Source organism: Chlamydotis macqueenii, unplaced genomic scaffold (assembly GCF_036417535.1).
Source record: "Chlamydotis macqueenii isolate bChlMac1 unplaced genomic scaffold, bChlMac1.mat HAP1_SCAFFOLD_256, whole genome shotgun sequence".
NCBI lineage: Eukaryota > Metazoa > Chordata > Aves > Otidiformes > Otididae > Chlamydotis > Chlamydotis macqueenii.
Window position 1 is genome coordinate 139969 of NW_028239117.1, and position 22999 is coordinate 162967.

The 22999-nt window shown below is 55.3% G+C and overlaps 1 protein-coding gene across 1 annotated transcript; it reads left to right on the forward strand.

Annotated features, from left to right (window-relative positions):
- Nucleotides 1-14789: 14789 nt before the first annotated feature.
- LOC147596052 (protein NDRG2-like) lies at nucleotides 14790-22959 on the forward strand (the record flags this gene model as incomplete). Its single annotated transcript, XM_086771699.1, has 10 exons — nucleotides 14790-14895; nucleotides 14944-15064; nucleotides 17033-17095; nucleotides 17214-17274; nucleotides 18046-18132; nucleotides 19668-19724; nucleotides 20071-20165; nucleotides 21094-21138; nucleotides 21487-21599; nucleotides 22823-22959. Coding segments are annotated over 10 exons (885 nt in total), but the record flags the coding sequence as incomplete, so codon positions are not given.
- Nucleotides 22960-22999: the final 40 nt, after the last annotated feature.

Consider the following 22999-nt stretch of genomic DNA (forward strand, 5'->3'; position numbering starts at 1 on the left):
AGAAGCAAGAGCTTTCAGAAATGTCACTTCTGGTGTGGGAGCAGTCTTCTGACGTTTGTGATTTTTAAGATTTTTTTCAAAAGGGACTGCTGAGTTGAGGTGATGGTAGACGTCGGAGTCCTGGTGTCCCAGGAAATGCCAGATCCCCAATGTTTGTGAGCCTGTAGATGTGGTGCCTAGAGCTGGTGAGAAGCAGCAAGACATTCCAGAGCTGACACTTCTGGTGTGGGAGCAGCTGTCTGACATTCACCATTTTTAAGCTGTGGTTTAACACTAGGCGGACAGCTCGAGCTGGTGTTAAACGTCGGAGTCCTGGTGGTCTAGGAAATCCCGGAGCCCCAATGTTTCCTGGCCTGTAGATTTTTTTTACGCCTGTAGATCTTTACCACCCTGTCCTGGTGGTCTAGGAAAGCCCGGAGCCCCAGAGTTTGGAGCCTGTATGTGTGGTAGCAAGAGCCGGTGAGGAGCAGCAAGGGTATTCAGAGCTGGTCACCATGTAACAAAAGGTTCAGGATTTTTAAGATTTTTTCCCACTGAGCAGTAGGGACTGTTTCTCACTCCTTACAAATGAGTCCTTCGTCAGGAAAAGAAAAAAAAAACAGACTTCCTCTTCCATTAATTGTTTCTCTAAGCTATATGGGTACATGACTATGTTTTATAACTGTATTCTTGTCTGGTTCTGGCTAGGATAGAGTTAATATTTACCTGAGCTGGGTGGAGTACTGAAGCTGGTAGCCCCTATGGCTGGGATAGTTAACTAATCAGCTAACTGCTGGGGCTCAGTATGTAAGTGAGGAGGGTGGTGAAAGGAGCCTCCTGCTACGTGGAAGAAACTAGGTGTGGAGATTTGTTGTAAGCCATTATACTATATTTGTATTGCATCACTGTTTTGTTTTCTTCTGTCATTACTGTTAAATTTACTTTTTGTTCAATCTCAACCCACGGGTTTGGTTTTTTCCTGGTTTTCTTTTGTTTACCAAATCTCCCCCTGTTCTCTTGGAGGGTGGGGGGGGAGTGAGAGAGAGACTGCGTAGTCTGGTCCCGATCGGGGCTGAACTACAACAATTCTTTAAGAGCATACATATATAGTTGTGATTAACTTATTGTCCCCTATATCAATCCCCCCTTTTAATCACACTAAGTAAATTCTTTTACTTAAACAGTTTCCCTGAATGATATGAAGCATCATACATGGTTTTGTTTAGTGACGGGGGGGCCTAAGGTGGTAGCTTCTGTAGGAAACTGCTAGAAGTCGCTCCCCTTTGTTCAGTGGACTCGGCCGGGCCTAGAGCGGACCCGCTGCTGGCCAAGGCCAAGCCAATTGGTAGCAGAATGTCCCCTGATAACGCCTCTGCGATAACGTATTTAAATAGGGGAAAACAGAAAAAAAAAAAAAAGGGAGAGATGTGAAGCAGCTGAGCGGGGGGCAGAGGCACAGAGAGGGAGGCGCAGGCCTTATGGGCCTTGCAGGCCTCACCCTCTGGCCTCTCGCCAAGCCGCTGACTGGGCCCGAATTGGTCCGGCCCGGCTGCAGGAAGTGGAGAGGAGAGGAGAAGTGAATAAGATGTAAAAAGGATCCTGAGAGACATCTACCAGCCTGTTGTGAGGAACGGCTGCAGATGCCCAGGTCAGTTCAGAAGGAGTGGGAGGAGTAATGTGGCTCCTGGCCAAGATTCCCCTGCAGCCTGTGGTGACGACCATGGTGGAGCAGGTTGTCCCCCTGCAGCCCATGGAGGTCCACGGAGGGGCAGAGATCCACTTGGAGCCCGTGAAGGATCCCGTACTGGGGGAGGTGGATGCCTGAAGGCAGCTGTGGCCCATGGAGGGCCCGCTGGGACAGCTGTTCTGGAGAGACTGCACCCCGTGGAAGAGATGACCCATGCCGGAGCAGTTTCAGGAAGGACTGTGGCGTACGGGTGGGACCCCACAACAGAGCAGGGGAGGAATGCGAGTTCTTCCCCCAACCATGAAGCAGCAGTGTAAAACAACGCGTGATGAACTGACCGCAATCCCCATTCCCTCTTCCCCCTCCTGTGCCACTCGGGGGGGGGAAGGTAGTAGAGATAATGTTAAGCTTGGGAAGAGGGAGGGGTGGAGGGAGGTTATCTTGTTCTCTGTCTCATTATCTTGCTGTTTGTAGTAATAAATGAATAGTTTTCCCCAAGAGGAGTCTGTTTTGCCCGTGACGGTAAATTTAAGGATTTCTCCCTGTCCTTATCTCAAACCTCGAGCCGTTTTTCCTTACATTATCTCCCCCTGTTCTCTCGGAGGGTGGGAGGAGTGAGAGAGAGACTGCGTAGTCTGGTCCTGATCGGGGCTGAACTACGACAGTGTTACTTTCTTAAACATTCTCCAAACCCATAGGTACAGCACAATAGTTAATATTAATAAAACTCCTAAGCTAATCAATAAGATCACAACGGGGCGCACCATAGTATTAAGGATCCCTGTTGCCTCTGTCCCAGCCCCACTCATGCCCTGAGTACATTTCCATTTTGTGCATAACCACAGTGGCCAAGTTTAAGCCCGACCGTTTAAAAGGTGGTCCCATGCTTCCTGTAAACCCAAGGGAGGCGTGAGACCACGGCCATTTGGTGTCCTTTTGATTACAAGTTGGTGGTAAGATGCAGGAAAATATTGTAAGCCCAATCACAATTCCAATTAAACAATTGGTCATTTTAGGATTTAGTTGGTCTAGTGGATTAGTACAGCTACTTCTGTAGATAATGTACTGCCTTTGGTGACCTGCTAAAATGGGTTTTATATTTCCTATAATAAAATGACAAATAAGATATAAACTGCACCGATGACAGATTTGGGCGAGATTAGTTACTGGCCGGTCCCGGTTTCTTTGTCCGGTATCGTTTGCTGTGGTGTCCCTCCGGTTCACTACTGCTTTTGGCTCACTTACTTGTTACCCACATTGTTCCCGCCCTTATCCGTTCGAACGAGTTTAAGTCTCAAGTCTTCGTTGTTGTCTGGAGTTACTTTCCACAAGGTTGCAGAGGCTCTCTTGATCCGAGTATGGTGTATCCAGGAGTTCTGTCCCTTTACCTTAATTGCCGTGTAGGTGGTGAGGAGGACTTGAAAAGGTCCGGCCCACTGTGGTTCCAGAGTTTTTTCTGTAAGAGATTTAACATATACATAGTCCCCTGGTTGTATATCGTGAACAGGCCCATCCAGACCCCTACGACGTGTTCCCATTGCATGTTTTTCAATTCTTTTTAATTGTTTGTTTAGTGCCACCATATAGGAGGTCATTATTTCTTCACCAATTTGTGAAGACGTTCCCTTTTGTACCCCATAGGGTCGTCCATATAGAATTTCGAATGGACTAAGCCCTTCTCTTGCTCTTGGTCTGGTTCGTATTCGTATAAGAGCTAATGGTAAAGTTAGATTAGTTTCCTGACCCAACTTGACAATCTGTTGTTTGATTGGGTGATTCATTTTCTCCACCTGGCCACTTGATTGTGGTCGGTAAGAGGTATGTAATTGCCACTCTATCCCTAGATGGTGGCTAATTGCTTGTACTATTCTGGACACAAAATGTGGTCCTCTATCCGATGACATTACTGCTGCGACTCCAAACCTAGGTACTATTTCCTGGAGCAGTATTTTGGTTACTTCCCAGGCTTTAGCAGTTCCGCACGGGAAAGCTTCTGGCCAGCCTGAAAAGGTATCCGTAAGTACTAATAAGTATCGATACCCCCCTTTTCTAGGGAGTTCTGAGAAATCAATCTGCCAACGTTGTCCCGGACCATTCCCCTTTCCGATTTTTTCAAGTTTCGGCTCTTTTACAACTTTAGGATTAGTCTGGAGACAAAGATCACATTGTTGAGTTACTTGTCTAACGGTAGTGGCTAAGTTTCGCGCTATTATGTTCCTGATGAGATCTTTATATAGGGCTTCTGCCCCCGCCTCCCCCCAGTGTCTTTTTCTATGTTCTTCTCGGACTACTGACCATATCATGTAGGAGGGAATTACTACCCTCCCGTGTGAGGGGTAGTAATTGGCCCACCCTTCCTCATTATATGACCCCTTTAGATCATTAATAAGTTTGCCGACTTCCTTTGTGTATTCTGGTTTACCTTCTAGAAATACCTGTCCATCAGGTATTAGCGCACCCTCTACCTTGATTGTTTCTCTAGCTGCTTGTTTTGCTTCCCTATCTGCCAGCTCATTTCCTCTTTCCAATTCTGTGCTCACTTTCTGGTGTGCTTTAATATGCATAATTGCCACCTTTTTGGGAAGCTGGACTGCATTCAGGATTTTCAAAATCCCTTCTGCGTGTTTGATGGTTTTTCCATGAGAATTTAACAGTCCTCTTTCCTTCCATATTGCTCCATGGGCATGTACCACCCCAAAGGCATATTTAGGGTCAGTCCAAATGTTTACAGTCCTTCCCTGGGCTCTCTCCAGGGCTCAGGTAAGGGCTATGATCTCGGCCTTTTGGGTTGAGACATCGGCTGATAGTGGCCTGGACTCTATCACCTTTTCAAAAGTGGTAACAGCATATCCGGAATGTCGCCTTCCATTTAACATATAGCTGCTTCCATCGGTGAACCAATGTTCGGCTCCATCGACAGGGACATCTTTAAGATCCGTTCGACTAGAATACATGGTTTCAATTGTTTCCAAGCAGTCATGACTCACCGGCTCCCCGATGTTCCCATCAAGGAATGAGGCCGGATTGATGATGTTTGTGGTCACGATTTCAACATCATCCTGTTCAACCATTATAGCTTGATATTTCAGGAACCTTTGTGGGGAAAGCCAATGCCCTCCTTTTGCTTCAAGGACCGCAGATACAGTCTGGGAAACTAGGACAGTCATTTTCTGGCCTAGAGTGAACTTTCAGGCTTCTTGAATGTTTAGAATGACAGCTGCTACTGCTCTCAGACAGCTGGGCCACTGTCGCAGTTCAGCCCCGATCGGGACCAGACTACACAGTCTCTCTCTCGCTCCCCCCACCCTCCGAGAGAATAGGAGGAGATGATATAAGAAAAACGGCTCGAGGTTTGAGATAAGGACGGGAAGAAATTTGTAAAGTTACCGTTACAGGCAAAACAGACTCGACTTGGGGAAAAACACTCATTTATTTCTAAAACTAGCAGGAGAATGAGACAGGGAACAAGATAACCTCCCCCCACCCCTCCCTCTTCCCGGGCTTAACATTATCTCTACTACCTTCCCCTCCCGAGCGGCATGGAGGGGGGGGTCGGGGGCGGGGGGGGGGGAATGGGGGTCGCAGTCAGTTCATCACGCGTTGTTTTACGCCTCTGTGTCATCGTTGGGGGAAGAACTCCTTGCATTCCTCCTCTGCTCCAGCGTGGGGTCCCTCCCATGTCCACAGTCCTCCGTGAAACTGCTCCGGCGTGGGTCATCTCTTCCACGGGGTGCAGTCCTGCGAGCGACGGAGGAACGTACGACAAAAGACTCAATATGAGTAATAAGCGTAGTTCGATTTATTAGTCCCGGGTGCACATATTTATATTGCTAAGATAAAATATGCCTACTAGTCATTGCGTGATTGGCTTAAGCTCTAATAGTTACATTTGCATATCCTTCCTACTTGCAGTTAGCTAATCTGGAAAGTCCCGTTAACCTGAAAGTCCCGTACTTTTCATGTTTTCACTTTCTCAGAGTTGTTTACGATCTTCTTCAAGGTTGCTTCGTTTACTTTCTCACAGGAAGCTTCATTACTTTCTCACAGGCGGCCTCATTATTTTCTCACAGGTGGCTTCAGTACTTTCTTACAGGCGGCTTCATTACTTTCTCACAAGCGGCTTCAGTGATGTCCTTGAGGCCTGCTGCTCACAAACATAACAATTCCATTCGGTCTGGATTGTTCACTAAGTGTCCCTGATACTCCAGGTATCCAACAAATCCCCCTTTTTGTTTTGAACAATCCAGACCCACTTATGCGCTAATAACAAAAAATCAATGGCTGCTAGATTCTGCAAAAATATCATGACGCATACTATCCATGTCTTCTAATAATCCTGATAACATGCTAGAGGTTAAATTCATTTGCTTTTGTGCCCAACAAGCTAATTTATTTAAGTTAGCTAAAGCTTTTGCAGTTGCTGCCCAAGGAACAAATAAAGATAATGCTATCCGCTCAGCTGTACCCAACAGGGTTAAATTGCCGTCACAATGGGGAGTCAATACTTTTAGCGATCTTCTTGCTCGAGTGTGATTCCGTAATGTTCTCATAGGTGGAGCAAACATTATCAATTTTCCAAAATAACATGGTCCTCCTATGGCTCTTTTTGGTACTCCTGACCTTATTTTACTACAATATCAACTAGGTTCATGTAGGCCTCTACTGAATCTCCCTTTTCTTCTTTTTTTTTTTTTTTTTTTTTTTTTTTATGAGCCAGATTGTCTGTATTGAGTTGTTAATCATTTTTTGCAAGCATGGTATGTTATGCCTAGTATGATGCCTAGTATCATAATTCCGATTTTAACCAAGGACAGCAACCACCCAGTTATGCCACACACAAGCTTAGTTAATAAAATTACTGATCACATGTTTATGCATATTCATGATTACAAAGCAAAGCTAAGTTTCAGTACCTTCTAGTAATTTTCTACTATAACATTTTTCTACTATTATGGATATAACAACTCCAGTAACTTTCTTATCTACAAGAGCAATGACTAGTTTTCTGCAGGCCTCTGTTGAAACAAGCCATAAATTCTGCTAACAATGTTTTGTATCTTAAAGCTTCCCTTCTCATTCCATGGCTTTCTTCCTGAGAGCATGATTGCATTCCTCCCCCAAGGTCGGTGTGCTTTCACTGATACCATACTGGCTCAGCGAAATACCACATCTCCCCCTTCTTTGTTTAGGAGAAGAGGCTTGTTTCAACGCTTTATCTATTAAAGTTTGCACACATTTTAAGACACAGAATTATAGATCAAAATACATATATAAAAGGAATGAATAAGCATCCTACAGCTATTAGTAACAAGCTTATATCAAGTCACCAAAAGATGTCTGAATATATCAAAACCATCACTTTGTTGCTGGTTTTGTACTCCTTTTTGCAAGTTTTGAATACTTTTGTGAATAGATTCCGAATGATCAGACAGATTCATGCAGCAAAGCCCATCAAAATCCTGACAACCATGATTTTGTGCTAATAATAAAAAAAATCTATTGCTGATCTATTCTGTTACTAACCCAACTATGCCAAAGACACCGCTGAGCAAGAGGATGTTTATCAGCCGGGTCAGAGCAGAGAAGGGAGGCAGGCGCAGCACCTTCAGGGCGTCCCCTGTTGTAAATAAAGTGTGCTCTGGGTCTGTCCTCTCCCCTTCGCTCCGAGCCACCTCTGTTTATACCCTCAGCAGATTCAGTGAAAGAGTCCTGACTAGGTGTTGCTGCATGCGTGGCCAGCGCATACAACAAGGCCTGACTAGACGTTGCTGCATGCGTGGCCAGCGCATGCAACAAGGCCCGTCAAATATGTGCTCTGCGGGCTAACAGCGGTTCTGTTTTGTAAAGTAGCATAGTATATAGAATCTACATCAGTTAACAGCGTTGATAGTGCCGATACAGTTGTATTTATTTGCTTAGCAAGCCAACAGTCCAATTTATTTAGCATAGTTAATGCCTAGGCACTTGCCACACCAGGTGTAAAGACTGAAGCAGCAATAATTTTACTTAGTTTCCAAAACTCTGTATTATCTTGGCAACCAGATTCAATGCTATGTATGCTTCGTTTAGGTCTTTTATGCTGTCTGGATTTTGATATGTGCTCGCATGATTACGTCATGCTGTGTCGTTGCAATGTATAGATCTTAAAGCATTTACAATCATTACCCCTCTAGAAACATTAGCTCTTGAATAGTTAAAAAGAAATAGAAGTCCATCTTTACTGATCCCAAAAAGTTCCATCTTTTGTAGTTTTAGCACTCAGCACTTGTGGTTGCTGCTGTTTTACACAGAGTTGCCGTCCTACCGGTATCTGGCAGGTCAACCAAACATGTTCTGAAATACCCGCAGATGATACAGACAAGGATCCACTTGTTTACTGCTCCTGTAAAGACATAAGCGTATCCCTTCCCCCATGTTATAAGAGGGAACGGTCCTTCCACTTATACAAAGCTCGACTCAGACAGGAGTATCTGTTAACCATGTCAGGGGCGGGGGGGTGGGGGCGCCTGGCGGCGGCTGTGGCCCAGACATATAAGAGGAAAGAAAACTAAAACCTGAGGTTTAAGACAAGAATAGGGAGGGATCCTTAAAGCCACCGCTACAAGCAAAACAGACCATCACTAAAACCAAAGCAGGATAAGGAAAAAGGGAGCAAGACAACCTCCCCCCACCCCTCCCTCTTCCCAGGCTTAACACCATCTCCACCTCCCTCCCCTGCCCCCTTAGCGGGACAGGGATGGGGGGCGGGGGGGGGGAAAGAGGGAATGGGGGTTACAGACAGTTAATCACGCGCCGCTTTATTGATATCAACGGTTTAACGGCTGCACCTACAGCAGCAGCCATGACTGTAGCCTTTTCTTGTTCTAACATTCGCTCAGCAGCTTCCAGCAGTTGCCCTGTACTAGATCCTTTTGGCAGCACACTGAGGGCTCTCTTAGTTTTTTGGGTTTGTTTTTTGTTTTTTGTTTTTTTTTGATTAGCATTATTAAAGGCAAGCATATCTAAGAACTTTGCTTTCATGTCATCATCCAGATCAGGGTGAGCCATAATTGCAGTGTGCAACCGATCAATAAATTTCCCATATGGTTCTGTGGGACCTTGTCTTCTTGATGTAAAGGCAGGTCCAGACTTTTCATCGTGCACCCTAGCAAGCGCTCTATAAGCCAAATCTTGGCCCAGTTGTAACACTTCGGTAGCAAATTGCGCTTGCCAATCAGATCGTGTGTAGTGTCCCGCTCCCATCAGCATTTGAGTTTGCACCCCGAATAATGGATCACCCTGTTGTCGAGGCGTTGCAGCTGCCCTATCACAAGCAGCCTGCCAGTACTGAAAGAACTGCAGCTGCTGCGACCTGGACAATCATTCTAATATCATAAGGAGCTAACAACTGTGATGAAAAAATATGCTGCAACACAGATTGAGCATATGATGATTTTAGCCCATACTGAGTAACTGCACTTTTAGCTTCCTTCAATATTTTCCAGTCTAATGCTTTCCACACACTTTTCCCAGTATTATCAGTCACAACTGGAAATGCCATAGGAAAAGGCTCTCCTTCTATCAAAGCATCTCGAATCACCTCTTTCCACTGCACTATCGGATTCAAAACCCCGGCCCCTCCCGCCGGCGTCCCTTGCAAAGGTGCAAAAAGACTGATCTCACCCGATGCTCCGTTCGGAATGAATAGGTTGGATGCTGACAGGTCTCGATGCGGCACAGGCGAAGGAGTTGACAAGTTTCCCAGTGACACTTCTAGGCGAATCTCTAGGGCTTCCAGTCTTTTTAGCGTCTCTTCCAGCTGTGCGTCCTTGGAGCCAGATGAATGTTCATCCCCCTCCTCCTCACGCCGTGGTGGCAGGGAAGAAGGTGGTAACGGGGGATAAACCAGAGCTGTTGGTGCCGGCGAAAAGGCTCGTGACTCTGAGTCTGCACTGGCGCAGCGTGGCGGGGTGCCTGGCGGTGGTACGTCTGATGGTGGTGAAAAGCCTTTGGCAGTTTTTCCCTCTGGTGCCCGCATATCTATAGTTATAGGGGCTGTGGCTGCAGTTCCTGGAGTCCTTGCTGGGGCTCGAACCCCCCCACCCTCAGCACGAGCCGGGGCGGCGGCAGGGGCTCGTTAAACCCGAGAACAGCATGCTGGTAGTGGAGGTGGACCCGTCGGCTGGAGTTAAGGCCGCAAAAGCAGATGCAGCAACTGAACGCTCGGCTTTCATGCTTATCAATGTTTCGTTCATTAGCTTCCACACGGTGGAGATCCCTTACTTATTTCATCCCACAGCTTTTTTCCTATCTTTTCCTGTGTCGGGAGTTCAAAAGGATCATCAACTGTGGGGATTAATTCCCTTTTCTTTGCCCACTGCAGCAAAGCTTCTAGGACGGCCGAGTCATAACTCAGTCCTCTCATAGAGAGCATAATAATTCTAGGGCTACCTCCTTTTCCATTATTGCCGGCAGTTTCACAATTGGTGCTCCCTGATTAAGGCACCCCTTTTACTCCCTGATTAAGTACTCACTATTGGTGCTCCCTGATTAAGGCACCCCTTTTTTGCAGCTTGTCCTGTAGCCCTGGCAGACGGCGAACCCCTGTTTCAACGGTTCAGGCTCCGGATCGTCGCATCTGAAGGACAAATGCGTAGTCGATCTTGCCCCCCGGTCGCTGCTCCCGGTGCTTCTCTGCCTCCGCCACTCCGATAGCAGTGTCTTCTAGTAGTCCCTGTTCGGGCGCCATTTGCGAGCGACGGAGGAACGTACGACAAAAGACTCAATATGAGTAATAAGCGTAGTTCGATTTATTAGTCCCGGGTGCACATATTTATATTGCTAAGATAAAATATGCCTACTAGTCATTGCGTGATTGGCTTAAGCTCTAATAGTTACATTTGCATATCCTTCCTACTTGCAGTTAGCTAATCTGGAAAGTCCCGTTAACCTGAAAGTCCCGTACTTTTCATGTTTTCACTTTCTCAGAGTTGTTTACGATCTTCTTCAAGGTTGCTTCGTTTACTTTCTCACAGGAAGCTTCATTACTTTCTCACAGGCGGCCTCATTATTTTCTCACAGGTGGCTTCAGTACTTTCTTACAGGCGGCTTCATTACTTTCTCACAAGCGGCTTCAGTGATGTCCTTGAGGCCTGCTGCTCACAAACATAACAATTCCATTCGGTCTGGATTGTTCACTAAGTGTCCCTGATACTCCAGGTATCCAACACAGTCCCTCTAGAACAGCTGTCCCAGCGGGCCCTCCACGGGGCACAGCCTCCTTCAGGCCTCCACCTGCTCCGGCGTGGGGTCCTCCACGGGCTGCAGGTGGATCTCTGCCCCTCCGTGGACCTCCATGGGCTGCAGGGGGACAACCTGCTCCACCATGGTCGTCACCACGAGTTGCAGAGGAATCTTGGCCAGGAGCCGCATTACTCCTCCCCCTCCTCCTTCACTGACCTTGGCGTCTGCAGCCGTTCCTCAGAACAGGCTGGCAGACGCCTCTCAGGATCCTTTTTACATCTTATTCACTTCAACTGCTCCTCTCCACTTCTTGCAGCCAGGCCGGGCCGAGTTGGGCCCAGTCGGCTGCCCGGCGGGAGGCCAGAGGGTGAGGCCTGCAAGGCCCACAAGGCTCGCGCTTCCCCCTCTCTGCCCCCCGCTCAGCTGCTTCACATCTCTCCCTTTTTTTTTTTTTTTCTGTTTTCCCCTATTTAAATACATTATCGCAGAGGCGTTATCACGGGACATTCTGCTACCAATTGGCTCGGCCTTGGCCAGCAGTGGGTCCGCCCTAGGCCCAGCCAATTCCACTGAACAAAGGGGAGCGACTTCTAGCAGTTTCCTACAGAAGCTACCACCTTAGCACCCCCCCACTAACAAAACCAGAACAGCCACCCTTTCGCAGCGGCATCCAGCTGTTTGGAGAAGTATGCTACCGCCCGTCTGTATGGTCCCAAATCTTGTGCCAATATTCCTAGTGCCATTCCTTGTTTTTCGTGGGAAAATAGAAAAAATGGCTTACTCACATCAGGAAGTCCCAATGCTGATGCCGACATCAGGGCTTTCTTCAGCTGATGGAAGGCTCGGTCTGACTCAGCATCCCACTGGAGATCCTTTTGGTTAGCTGCTATCAGGGAATAGAGTGGCTTAAACAGGCAGACCATAATCACATATCCAAAGTTGGCACCACCCTGTCATTCCTAAGAATGTCCGCAGTTCCTTTATTGTTTGTGGTCGGGGGGTTTGCCATATGGCCTCTTTCCGGGCTTGTCCTAGGATCCGTTGTCCGGCACTGATCTCGTACCCCAGGTACGTGACCTGGGGTTGTAACAACGCCTGTGCCTTTTTCTTAGAAACCCGATATCCCTGTAGTCCCAGGAAATTTCACAGACTCACGGTCCAAATGACACAGGATTCTTTGGTTCTGGTTGCAATAAGAAGGTCGTCTACATACTGTAACACCTTCCCTTCTTCTGATGGTGGTTCCCATGATTCCAAGTCCTTTGCTAGCTGATTCCCAAAAATTGTGGGGCTATTTTTAAAACCCTGCGGCAACACCGTGCATGTGAGCCGGGTCTTTCGACCACTTTTGGGATTTTCCCATTCAAAAGCAAAAATTTTCTGGCTGGCTTCATGGAGAGGGAGGCAAAAGAAAGCATCTTTTAAATCTAGGACCGTAAACCAAGCTAAACCAGGTTTTAGCATGGTTAATAGGGTATAGGGGTTAGCTACCACAGGTCCTCTGTTATTTTGTTGATGGCTCTTAAGTCTTGAACTATCCTATAGGACCCATCAGGTTTCTTAACTGGAAGTACAGGTGTATTGAATTCTGACTCACATTCTTTTAGTAGTCTTAGTTCTATGAACCGCTCTATGACAGGACAAATTCCTTCCCTAGCTTCCCTTTTCAGTGGGCAAAATGTGGGATCTTGGTGTGAAATGGGGGGATTTGGGGCAAAATGTGGGAATTTTGGTGTGAAATGGGGGAATTTGGGGCAAAATGTGGGATTTTGGGGCAAAAATGGGGGATTTGGGGCAAAAAAGCGGGATTTGGGGCAAAAATGCAGAAATTTGGGCGAAAAATGGGGGATTTTGGGGGCAAAATGTGGGATTTTGGTGTGAAATGTGGGAGTTTTGGGCAAAAATGCGGCATTTGGGGGCGAAACGGGGGAATTTGGGGGGAAATCACGGGATTTTGGGGCAAGAATGTGGGATTTTGGTGCGAAATGGGGGAATTTGGGGCAAGAATGGGGGATTTTGGTGTGAAATGGGGGAATTTGGGGCAAAATGTGGGATTTTGGTGAAAAATGGGGGAATTTGGGGCAAAAAAGCGGGATTTGGGGCAAAAATGCAGGAATTTGGGCGAAAAATGGGGGATTTTGGGGGCAAAATGTGGGATTTTGGTGTGAAATGTGGGAGTTTTGGGCAAAAATGCGGCATTTGGGGGCGAAACGGGGGAATTTGGGGGGAAATCGCGGGATTTTGGGGCAACAATGTGGGATTTTGGTGCGAAATGGGGGAATTTGGGGCAAAAATGTGGGATTTTGGGGGCAAAATGGGGGAATTTGGGGGGAAATTGCGGGATTTTGGGGGCAAAATGTGGGATTTTGGTGTGAAATGGGGGGATTTGGGGCAAAATGTGGGAATTTTGGTGCAAAATGGGGGAATTTGGGGCAAAAAAGCGGGATTTGGGGCTAAAATGCGGGAATTTGGGGCAAAAATGGGGGATTTTGGGGGCAAAATGTGCGATTTTGGTGTAAAATGTGGGAATTTTGGGCAAAAATGCAGCATTTGGGGGCAAAACGGGGGAATTTGGGGGGAAATCACGGGATTTTGGGGCAACAATGTGGGATTTTGGTGCGAAATGCGGGAATTTGGGGCAAAATGTGGGAATTATGGTGGAAAATGGGGGAATTTGGGGCAAAAATGCAGGATTTGGGGGGCAAAATGGGGGAATATGGGGAAATCACAGCATTTTGGGAGCAAAATGTGGGATTTTGATGCGAAATGTGGGAATTTTGGGCAAAAATGCGGCATTTGGGGGCAAAACGGGGGAATTTGGGGGGAAATCGCGGGATTTTGGGGCAACAATGTGGGATTTTGGTGCGAAATGGGGGAATTTGGGGCAAAATGTGGGAATTTTGGTGCGAAATGGGGGAATTTGGGGCAAGAATGGGGGATTTGGGGGGCAAAATGGGGGAATTTGGGGGGAAATTCCTGGATTTTGGGGCAAAATGTGGGCTTTTGGTGCGAAATGCGGGAATTTGGGGCAAAAATGGGGGATTTGGGGGGCGAAACGGGGGAATTTGGGGGAAATCACGGGCTTTTGGGGGCAAAATGTGGGATTTTGGTGCGAAATGGGGGAATTTGGGGCAAAATGTGGGAATTTGGGGCAAAAATGCGGGAATTTGGGGGGCGAAACGGGGGAATTTGGGGGAAATCACGGGCTTTTGGGGGCAAAATGTGGGATTTTGGTGCGAAATGGGGGAATTTGGGGCAAAAATGCGGGAATTTGGGGGGCAAAATGGGGGAATTTGGGGAAATCACAGGATTTTGGGAGCAAAATGTGGGATTTTGGTGCGGAATGCGGGAATTTGGGGGGAAAAATGGGGGATTTGTGGGGCAAAATGTGGGAATTTGGGGGGAAATTCCAGGATTTTGGGGCAACAATGTGGGCTTTTGGTGTGAAATGCGGGAATTTGGGCAAAAATGCGGGATTTGGGGGGCAAATTGTGGGAATTTGGGGGAAATCACGGGATTTTGGGGGCAAAATGTGGGATTTTGGTGCGAAATGCGGGAATTTTGGGCAAGAATGGGGGATTTTGGGGGCAAAATGTGGGAATTTGGGGTGAAATCCCGGGATTTTGGGGGCAAAATGTGGGATTTTGGTGTGAAATGGGGGAATTTGGGGCAAAAATGCGGGATTTGGGGGGCAAAATGGGGGAATTTGGGGGGAATCGTTAGATTTCGGGGCAAAATGGGGGATTTTGGTGCGAAATGGGGTAATTTGGGGCAAAAATGCGGGATTTGGCGGGCAAAAGGTGGGAATCTTGGGGGAAATCGCGAGATTTTGGGGGCGAACCTGTGGGGGGTGTGGCGGTGACCAATCCCCGTTCCGGTGTCCGGTCCTCCCGGCCAGCAGGGGGCGGTGTTGGAGACGCCGTTGGGGCCTGTTCACGTGGCGCTGGAGGGCGCGCCCCGCCCTGGTCGCCCCGCCCTGCTGATGCTGCCGGACGTGGGCCACACGCGTGAGTCCCGCCCCCTTCCCCCTCTCCCGCCGCGCCCCTCCCCCGCAGACGCCTCGTGCTTCGCCCCGCTCTTCGCCCACCCCGAGATGCGGGAGGTCGCCAGCCACTTCCTGCTCGTCCACCTCGACCCCCCCGGCATGGAGGTGGGCGCCCCGCCCTACCCCCCGGGGTGCGTCTGCACTCCCCTCTTCCGCTCCCCCCAGTTGACCCCAGTGACTCCCAGTTGACTGCGTTGACCCCACTGCCCCCCCAGTTGACCCCACTGCCCCCCCAGTTGACCCCAGTGACCCCCAGGTTGACCCCACTGACCCCCCTGTTGACCCCACTGCCCCCCCAGTTGACCCCAGTGACTCCCAGTTGACTGCGTTGACCCCTCTGACGACCCGGTTGACCCCACTGCCCCCCCAGTTGACCCCACGGACCCCCCCAGTTGATCCCAGTGACCCCCATTAACCCCCCAGTTGCCCCCATTAACCCCCAGTTGACCCCACTGACCCCCATTAACCCCCAGTTGCCCCCATTAACCCCCAGTTGACCCCCATTGACCCCCATTAACCCCCCGTTGACCCCACTGACCCCCATTAACCCCCAGTTGCCCCCATTAACCCCCCGTTGACCCCCATTAACCCCCAGTTGCCCCCATTAACCCCCGTTGACCCCCATTAACCCCCAGTTGACCCCCATTAACCCCCCGTTGACCCCACTGACCCCCATTAACCCCCAGTTGCCCCCATTAACCCCCAGTTGCCCCCATTAACCCCTTGTTGACCCCCATTGACCCCCCGTTGACCCCACTGACCCCCATTAACCCCCAGTTGCCCCCATTAACCCCTCGTTGACCCCCATTAACCCCTAGTTGACCCCCATTGACCCCCCGTTGACCCCCATTGACCCCCAGTGACCCCCAGTTGACCCCACTGACCCCCATTAACCCCCCGTTGACCCCCATTAATCCCCAGTTGCCCGCATTAACCCCCAGTTGACCCCCATTGACCCCCGTTGACCCCCATTAAGGCCCAGTTGCCCCACATTAACCCCCAGTTGCACCCATTAACCCCCAGTTGACCCCCATTGACGCCTGTTAACCCCCATTAACACCCAGTTGACCCCCATTAACCCCCAGTGACCCCCAGTAACACCTGGTTGCCCCCATTAACACCCAGTTGACCCCCATTAACCCCCAGTTGACCCCCATTGACCCCCCATTGACCCCATTAACCCCCAGTTGACCCCCATTAACCCCCAGTTGACCCCCATTAAACCCCAGTTGACCCCCCGTTGACCCCCATTAACCCCCAGTTGACCCCCATTAAACCCCAGTTGACCCCCCGTTGACCCCCATTAACCCCCAGTTGACCCCCATTAACCCCCAGTTGACCCCACTGACCCCCATTAACCCCCAGTTAACCCCCTGTTGACCCCCATTAACCCCCAGTTGCCCCCATTGACCCCCAGTTGCTTCCCATTAACCCCCAGTTGCCCCCATTAACCCCCAGTTGACCCCCTGTTGACCCCCATTAACCCCCAGTTGCCCCCATTGACCCCCAGTTGCCCCCCATTGACCCCCAGTTTCCCCCATTAACCCCCAGTTGCCCCCCATAAGCCCCCCGTTGACCCCCATTAACCCCCAGTTGACCCCCATTAACCCCCCGTTGACCCCACTGACCCCCATTAACCCCCAGTTGCCCCCCACTAACCCCCAGTTGACCCCCATTAACCCCCAGTTGCCCCCATTAACCCCCAGTTGACCCCACTGACCCCCATTAACCCCCAGTTGCCCCCCACTAACCCCCAGTTGCCCCCATTAACCCCCAGTTGACCCCACTGACCCCCATTAACCCCCAGTTGCCCCCCACTAACCCCCAGTTGCCCCCATTAACCCCCAGTTGACCCTGTCGTCTCTCTGTTGACCCCCCCACCCCTCCCCCCCCCCCAGTTGACCCCCCGCCCCCCCGTCCCCCCACCTCGACCGCCATCACATCGCAGCATCACCCTACGCACCCCTCCCCCCCCCCAACCGCCATCGCTTCACCTCATTGGTCCCCTCGCCCGCCCTCCCCCCACCTCGACCCCCGATTGACCCCTTGCCCCTCCCCCTGTCGCCCCTCCCCCCCCGCCCCCCGCCCCTCCCCCGCAGGTACCAGTACCCCTCCCTGGAGCAACTGGCCGAAATCGTCCCCTGCGTCCTCCGGCACCTCAAGTGAGTGGGCGGGGGGGCGCCCCACGGCGCTGTGGGGCGGGGAGGGGGCCCCTGACCCGTAGCGGGATGGGACGGGGGGGCGGGGCCAGCACCGGCCTGACCCCGCCCACCCCCCCAGCATCGCCAGCGTCGTGGGCATTGGGGTGGGCGCCGGCGCCTTCGTCCTGGCTAAATTTGGGGTGAGATGTGGGGCGGGGCGTCGGGCGGGGCGTGGGGCAGGGCGGGGGGCAGATTTGGGGGGAATGCAGGGCTGCGGGAATCTCGGGGGAGGTTCTGTGGGGCTGGGGGGGGTCGCTATGGGGCTGGGGGGGTCGCTATGGGGCTGGGGGGCGTGGCTGTGGGGCTGGGGGGGTCGCTATGGGGCGGGGGGGTCGCTATGGGGCAGGGGGGCATGGCTGTGGGGCTGGGGGGTCGCTATGGGGCTGGGGGGTCGCTATGGGGCAGAGGGGCATGGCCGTGGGGCGCTATGGGGCTGGAGGAGGTTAGTGGGGTCTCTGGGCACTTGTGGGTCGCTGGGGGGTTGGGGGCTCGGCTATGGGGCTGGGGGGTCGCTATGGGGCTGGGGGGGTCGCTATGGGGCGGGGGGGCATGGCCGTGGGGCGCTATGGGGCTGGAGGAGGTTAGTGGGGTCTCTGGGCACTTGTGGGTCGCTGGGGGGTTGGGGGCTCGGCTGTGGGGCTGGGGGGTCACTATGGGGCAGGGGGGCGTCGCTATGGGGCTGGGGAGTCGCTATGGGGCTGGGGGGTCGCTATGGGGCTGGGGGGGCGTGGCCGTGGGGCGCTATGGGGCTGGAGGAGGTTAGTGGGGTCTCTTGGTTTGGCACTTGTGGGTCGCTGGGGGCTCTCGGGGGGCGTGGCTGTGGGGCTGGGGGGTCGCTATGGGGCTGGGGGGTCGCTATGGGGTGGGAGGGCGTGGCCGTGGGGCGCTATGGGTCTGGCCCTGCCCCACAGCTGCTGCACCCCGAGGCGGTGGAGGGGCTGGTGCTGATCAACATCAACCCCCGCGCCAAGGGCTGGGTGGATTGGGTGGCGCACAAGGTGGGCGGGGCCGGCGGGTGGGGAGGGCCAATGGGGAGAGGGGTGGGGCAGAAGGGGGCGGGGTTTGGGGGGGGTTCCCTGCTGCTGGCCCCGCGGCGCTGTGGGTCGCTTGGGGTCGCGTGTGGCTCACTGTGGGTCCCTATGGGTCGCCGTGGGTCGCTGTGGGTGGCGGTGGGCGGCCGTGGGTCACTGTGGGTCCCTACGGTGTCTGTGGGTGGCTGTGGGTCGCTGTGGGTCCCTACGGTGTTGGTGGGCGGCTGTGGGTCGCTGTGGGTCCCTACGGTAGCTGTGGGTCGCTGTGGGTCCCTACGGTGTCTGTGGGTCGCCGTGGGTCGCTGCGGGTCCCTACGGTGTCTGTGGGTCGCTGTGGGTCGTGGTGGGTCCCTACGGTCGCTGTGGGTCGCTGTGGGTCCCTACGGTGTCTGTGGGTCGCTGTGGGTCGCTGTGGGTCCCTACGGTGTCTGTGGGTCGCTGTGGGTCGTGGTGGGTCCCTACGGTGTCTGTGGGTCGCCGTGGGTCGCTGTGGGCCGCTGTGGGTCCCTACGGTGTCTGTGGGTCGCTGTGGGTCGCTGTGGGTCCCTACGGTGTCTGTGGGTCGCTGTGGGTCGCTGTGGGTCCCTACGGTGTCTGTGGGTCGCCGTGGGTCGCTGTGGGCCGCTGTGGGTCCCTACGGTGTCTGTGGGTCACTGTGGGTCGCTGTGGGTCACGGTGGGTCCCTACGGTGTCTGTGGGTCGCTGTGGGTCGCTGTGGTGTCTGTGGGTCGCTGTGGGTCGCTGTGGGTCACTGTGGGTCACTGTCGTGTCTGTGGGTCGCTGTGGGTCGCTGTGGGTCCCTACGGTGTCTGTGGGTCGCTGTGGGTCGCTGTGGGTCCCTACGGTGTCTGTGGGTCGCTGTGGGTCGCTGTGGGTCGCTGTGGGTCACTGTGGGTCACTGTGGTGTCTGTGGGTCGCCGTGGGTCACTGTGGGCCGCTGTGGGTCCCTACGGTGTCTGTGGGTCGCTGTGGGTCGCTGTGGGTCCCTACGGTGTCTGTGGGTCGCTGTGGGTCGCTGTGGGTCCCTACGGTGTCTGTGGGTCGCCGTGGGTCGCTGTGGGCCGCTGTGGGTCCCTACGGTGTCTGTGGGTCACTGTGGGTCGCTGTGGGTCACGGTGGGTCCCTACGGTGTCTGTGGGTCGCTGTGGGTCGCTGTGGTGTCTGTGGGTCGCTGTGGGTCGCTGTGGGTCACTGTGGGTCACTGTCGTGTCTGTGGGTCGCTGTGGGTCGCTGTGGGTCCCTACGGTGTCTGTGGGTCGCTGTGGGTCGCTGTGGGTCCCTACGGTGTCTGTGGGTCGCTGTGGGTCGCTGTGGGTCGCTGTGGGTCCCTACCGTGTCTGTGGGTGTCTGTGGGTCGCCGTGGGTCGCCGTGGGTCGCTGTGGGTCCCTACGGTGTCTGTGGGTCGCTGTGGGTCGCGGTGGGTCCCTACGGTGTCTGTGGGTGCCGGTGGATCGCGGTGGGTCGCCGTGGGTCGCCGTGGGTCCCACGGGTGCCCCCCCAGCTGTCGGGCCTGACGTCCTCCAGCAGCGAGCTCATCCTGGCGCACCTCTTCACGCAGGTCGGGCGGGGGGGCACTTGGGGGTCCCGTGGGGGGCCACTTGTGGGTCCGGGGGGCGCTTGGGGGTCTGGGGAGGGCCACTTGTGGGTCTTGGGGGTCAGTTTTGGGGGCCCTCAAGGGGCACTTGGGGGGCCTGTGGGGGGCACTTGGGGGGCCCAGAGTCCACCTGGAGGCCCCAAGGGCCACTTGTGGGTCGGGGGGGGCACTTATGGGTCAGGGAGCTCAGTTAAGGGTTGGGGGAGGGTCACTTGTGGGTCACAGGGTGGGGGCGGGGTGGGGGCGGGGCTGTGACATGGGGGCGTGGCAGGGGCGGGGCGGGGGCGGGGCTGTGACGCGCGGGCCGCAGGAGGAGCTGGCGGCCGCCCCTCCCCCGGTGCAGCAGGCCCGGCGGCGGCTGGGGGCGGCGCCCAACGCCCCCCTGCTCTGGGCCATGTACAACAGGTACTGGGCAAACTGGGGGCGCTGCGGCGGGGCTGCGGGGCACTGGGACTGCCCTCGGAGCACTGGGATCGAGCTGGGATTGAACTGGGAGGGAACTGGGAGGGGCTGGAATGGAACTGGGGGGACTGGTGGGGACTGGGAGGGGACTGGGAGGGACTGGGAGGGGACTGGGACTGGGCTAGGAGGACTGGGACTGAACTGGGATTGAACCGGGGCGGACTGGGAGGGAACTGGGGGGGCTGGGAGGGGCTGGGAGGGACTGGGATTGGGCTAGGAGGACTGGCATCGAACTGGGATTGAACTGGGATTGAACCGGGGGGGACTGGGAGGGAACTGGGGGGGGACTGGGACTGGGCTAGGAGCACTGGGATTGAACCGGGGGGGGACTGGGATGGAACTGGGGGGACTGGGGGGGGACTGGGGGGGACTGGGGGGGGACTGGCAGGGGACTGCGAGGGGACTGGGGGGGACTGCGAGGGGACTGGGGGGGACTGGGATTGAACTGGGATTGAACCGGGGGGGATTGGGAGGGAACTGGGAGGGACTGGGACTGGGCTAGGAGGACTGGGACTGAACTGGGATTGAACCGGGGGGGACTGGGATCGAACTGGGGGGGCTGGGAGGGACTGGGAGGGGACTGGGGGGGGTCTGGGATGGGATTTGGGGGCACTGGGATCAGACTGGGATGGAGTGGGAGGGTACTGGGGAAACTGGGATCAAACTGGGAGGAATTGGAATTGAACTGGGATGGAGCTGGGGGGGTACCGGGGGGCTGGGAGGGACTGGGAGCAACTGGGATTGAGCTGAGGGGAACTGGAAGGGAACTGGGAGGGACTGGGAGAGAACTGGGAGGGAACTGGGGAGAAAACAGGGGGAACTGGGATCAAACTGGGAGGCACTAGGATGAACTGGGACACCCCCCTTGCAGCCGCGGGGACCTGGGCCTGCAGCGCAGCGGGGCCAACAGCCTGCGGTGAGTGACCCCTGACCCCTGACCCCACGTGACCCCCGTGACCCCCCGTGACCCCCGTGACCCCCCCGCGACCCCTGACCTTTGCCCCCCCAGCTGCCCGGTGCTGCTGGTGGTGGGCGACAACTCCCCCCACAAGGACGCCATGGTGAGTGACGTCACTGGTGATGTCACCGGGCCTCCTGTGATGTCACCGGGCCTCCTCTGAGGTCACATGACACCCCCCATGGGGTCACACAGGGTCAGAGGTCATGGGGTCAGAGGTCATGGGGTCACAGAGGGTCAGAGGTCACGGGGGGTCAGAGGACTGCTGGGGGGGGGGACCGGGCCTTACCGGGGTCGCGAGGTCAGAGGTCAGCCAGGGGTCAGAGGTCACCGGGGAGGGGTCGGAGGTCACGGCCCCACCCGCGCAGCCGGCCAAGCTCACGAGGCCTTCAAGTACTTCCTGCAGGGCATGGGCTACCGTGAGTACCGCCTAACGAGCCACCGCTAATTAACACTCCTGGGGGGGTAATTAGCGCTCGGGGCGGGTAATTAAGCCGCTCTGCATAATTAATTACCGCCGGGGTGGGGGGCTCGTTTGCGTGCTGGAAGGGGAAAACTCAGCTGAGGCGGGGGAGTTAATTACACCGGGGGGGGGGGTAATTAGCGGTGCAATTAATTAACCTGGACCTGGGGGAGTAATTAGCTGCTGTGAGGCAGGAATTAATTGACCTGAGGCTTAATTAACGCTCTCAGTTCTAATTAACATCACCTCCCCCCTCCACCCAGGGCAATTAAATGCAGTTCCGGGAGGCGGGGGCGTGGCCGGGGGGAGGAGGGGGCGTGGCCCGGGGGGGAGGAGGGGCGTGGCCCGGGGGGGAGGAGGGGGCGTGGCCCGGGGGGGGGAGGAGGGGCGTGGCCCGGGGGTGGAGGAGGGGGGCGTGGCCCGGGGGTGGAGGAGGGGGCGTGGCCCGGGGGGGAGGAGGGGGCGTGGCCCGGGGGGGAGGAGGGGCCGTGGCCCGGGGGGGAGGAGGGGCCGTGGCCCGGGGGGAGGAGGGGGCGTGGCCCGGGGGAGGAGGGGCGTGGCCCGGGGGAGCGGAGGAGGGGGCGTGGCCCGGGGGGGAGGAGGGGGCGTGGCCCGGGAGGGAGGAGGGGGCGTGGCCCGGGGGGAGGAGGGGGCGTGGCCCGGGAGGGAGGAGGGGGCGTGGCCCGGGAGGAGGAGGGGGCGTGGCCCGGGAGGGAGGAGGGGGCGTGGCCCGGGAGGGAGGAGGGGGCGTGGCCCGGGAGGGAGGAGGGGGCGTGCCCGGGAGGGAGGAGGGGGCGTGGCCCGGGAGGGAGGAGGGGGGCGTGGCCCGGGAGGGAGGAGGGGGCGTGGCCCGGGAGGGAGGAGGGGGCGTGGCCCGAGGAGGGAGGAGGGGGCGTGGCCCGGGGGGAGGAGGGGGCGTGGCCGGGGGGGGAGGAGGGGGGCGTGGCCCAGGAGGGAGGAGGGGGCGTGGCCCGGGAGGGAGGAGGGGGCGTGGCCCGGGGGGAGGGAGGGGGCGTGGCCCGGGAGGGAGGAGGGGGCGTGGCCCGGGGGGAGGGGGGGCGTGGCCCGGGGCACCACCTGGCGCCCGGGGGAGGCGTGGCCCGGGGTGGGAGGGAGGGGGGTGGGCGTGGCGGGGAGGGGAGGGGCGGGCCGCGGCCCTGGGCCCCCCCCTCCCCGCAGTGGCGGCGGCGGCCATGACGCGGCTGTCGCGCTCCCCGCACCGCCTCGCTCTCCAGCGCGGCCTCGGGGGACGGGGGGCGGGGCCGCAGCCTGTCCCGCGGCAGCCTGGGGGGGGCGGGGCGCCCCCCGCCCCCTGAGGGACCCCCCCCGGGACCGCGCTCCATCCCCCCAAATCCA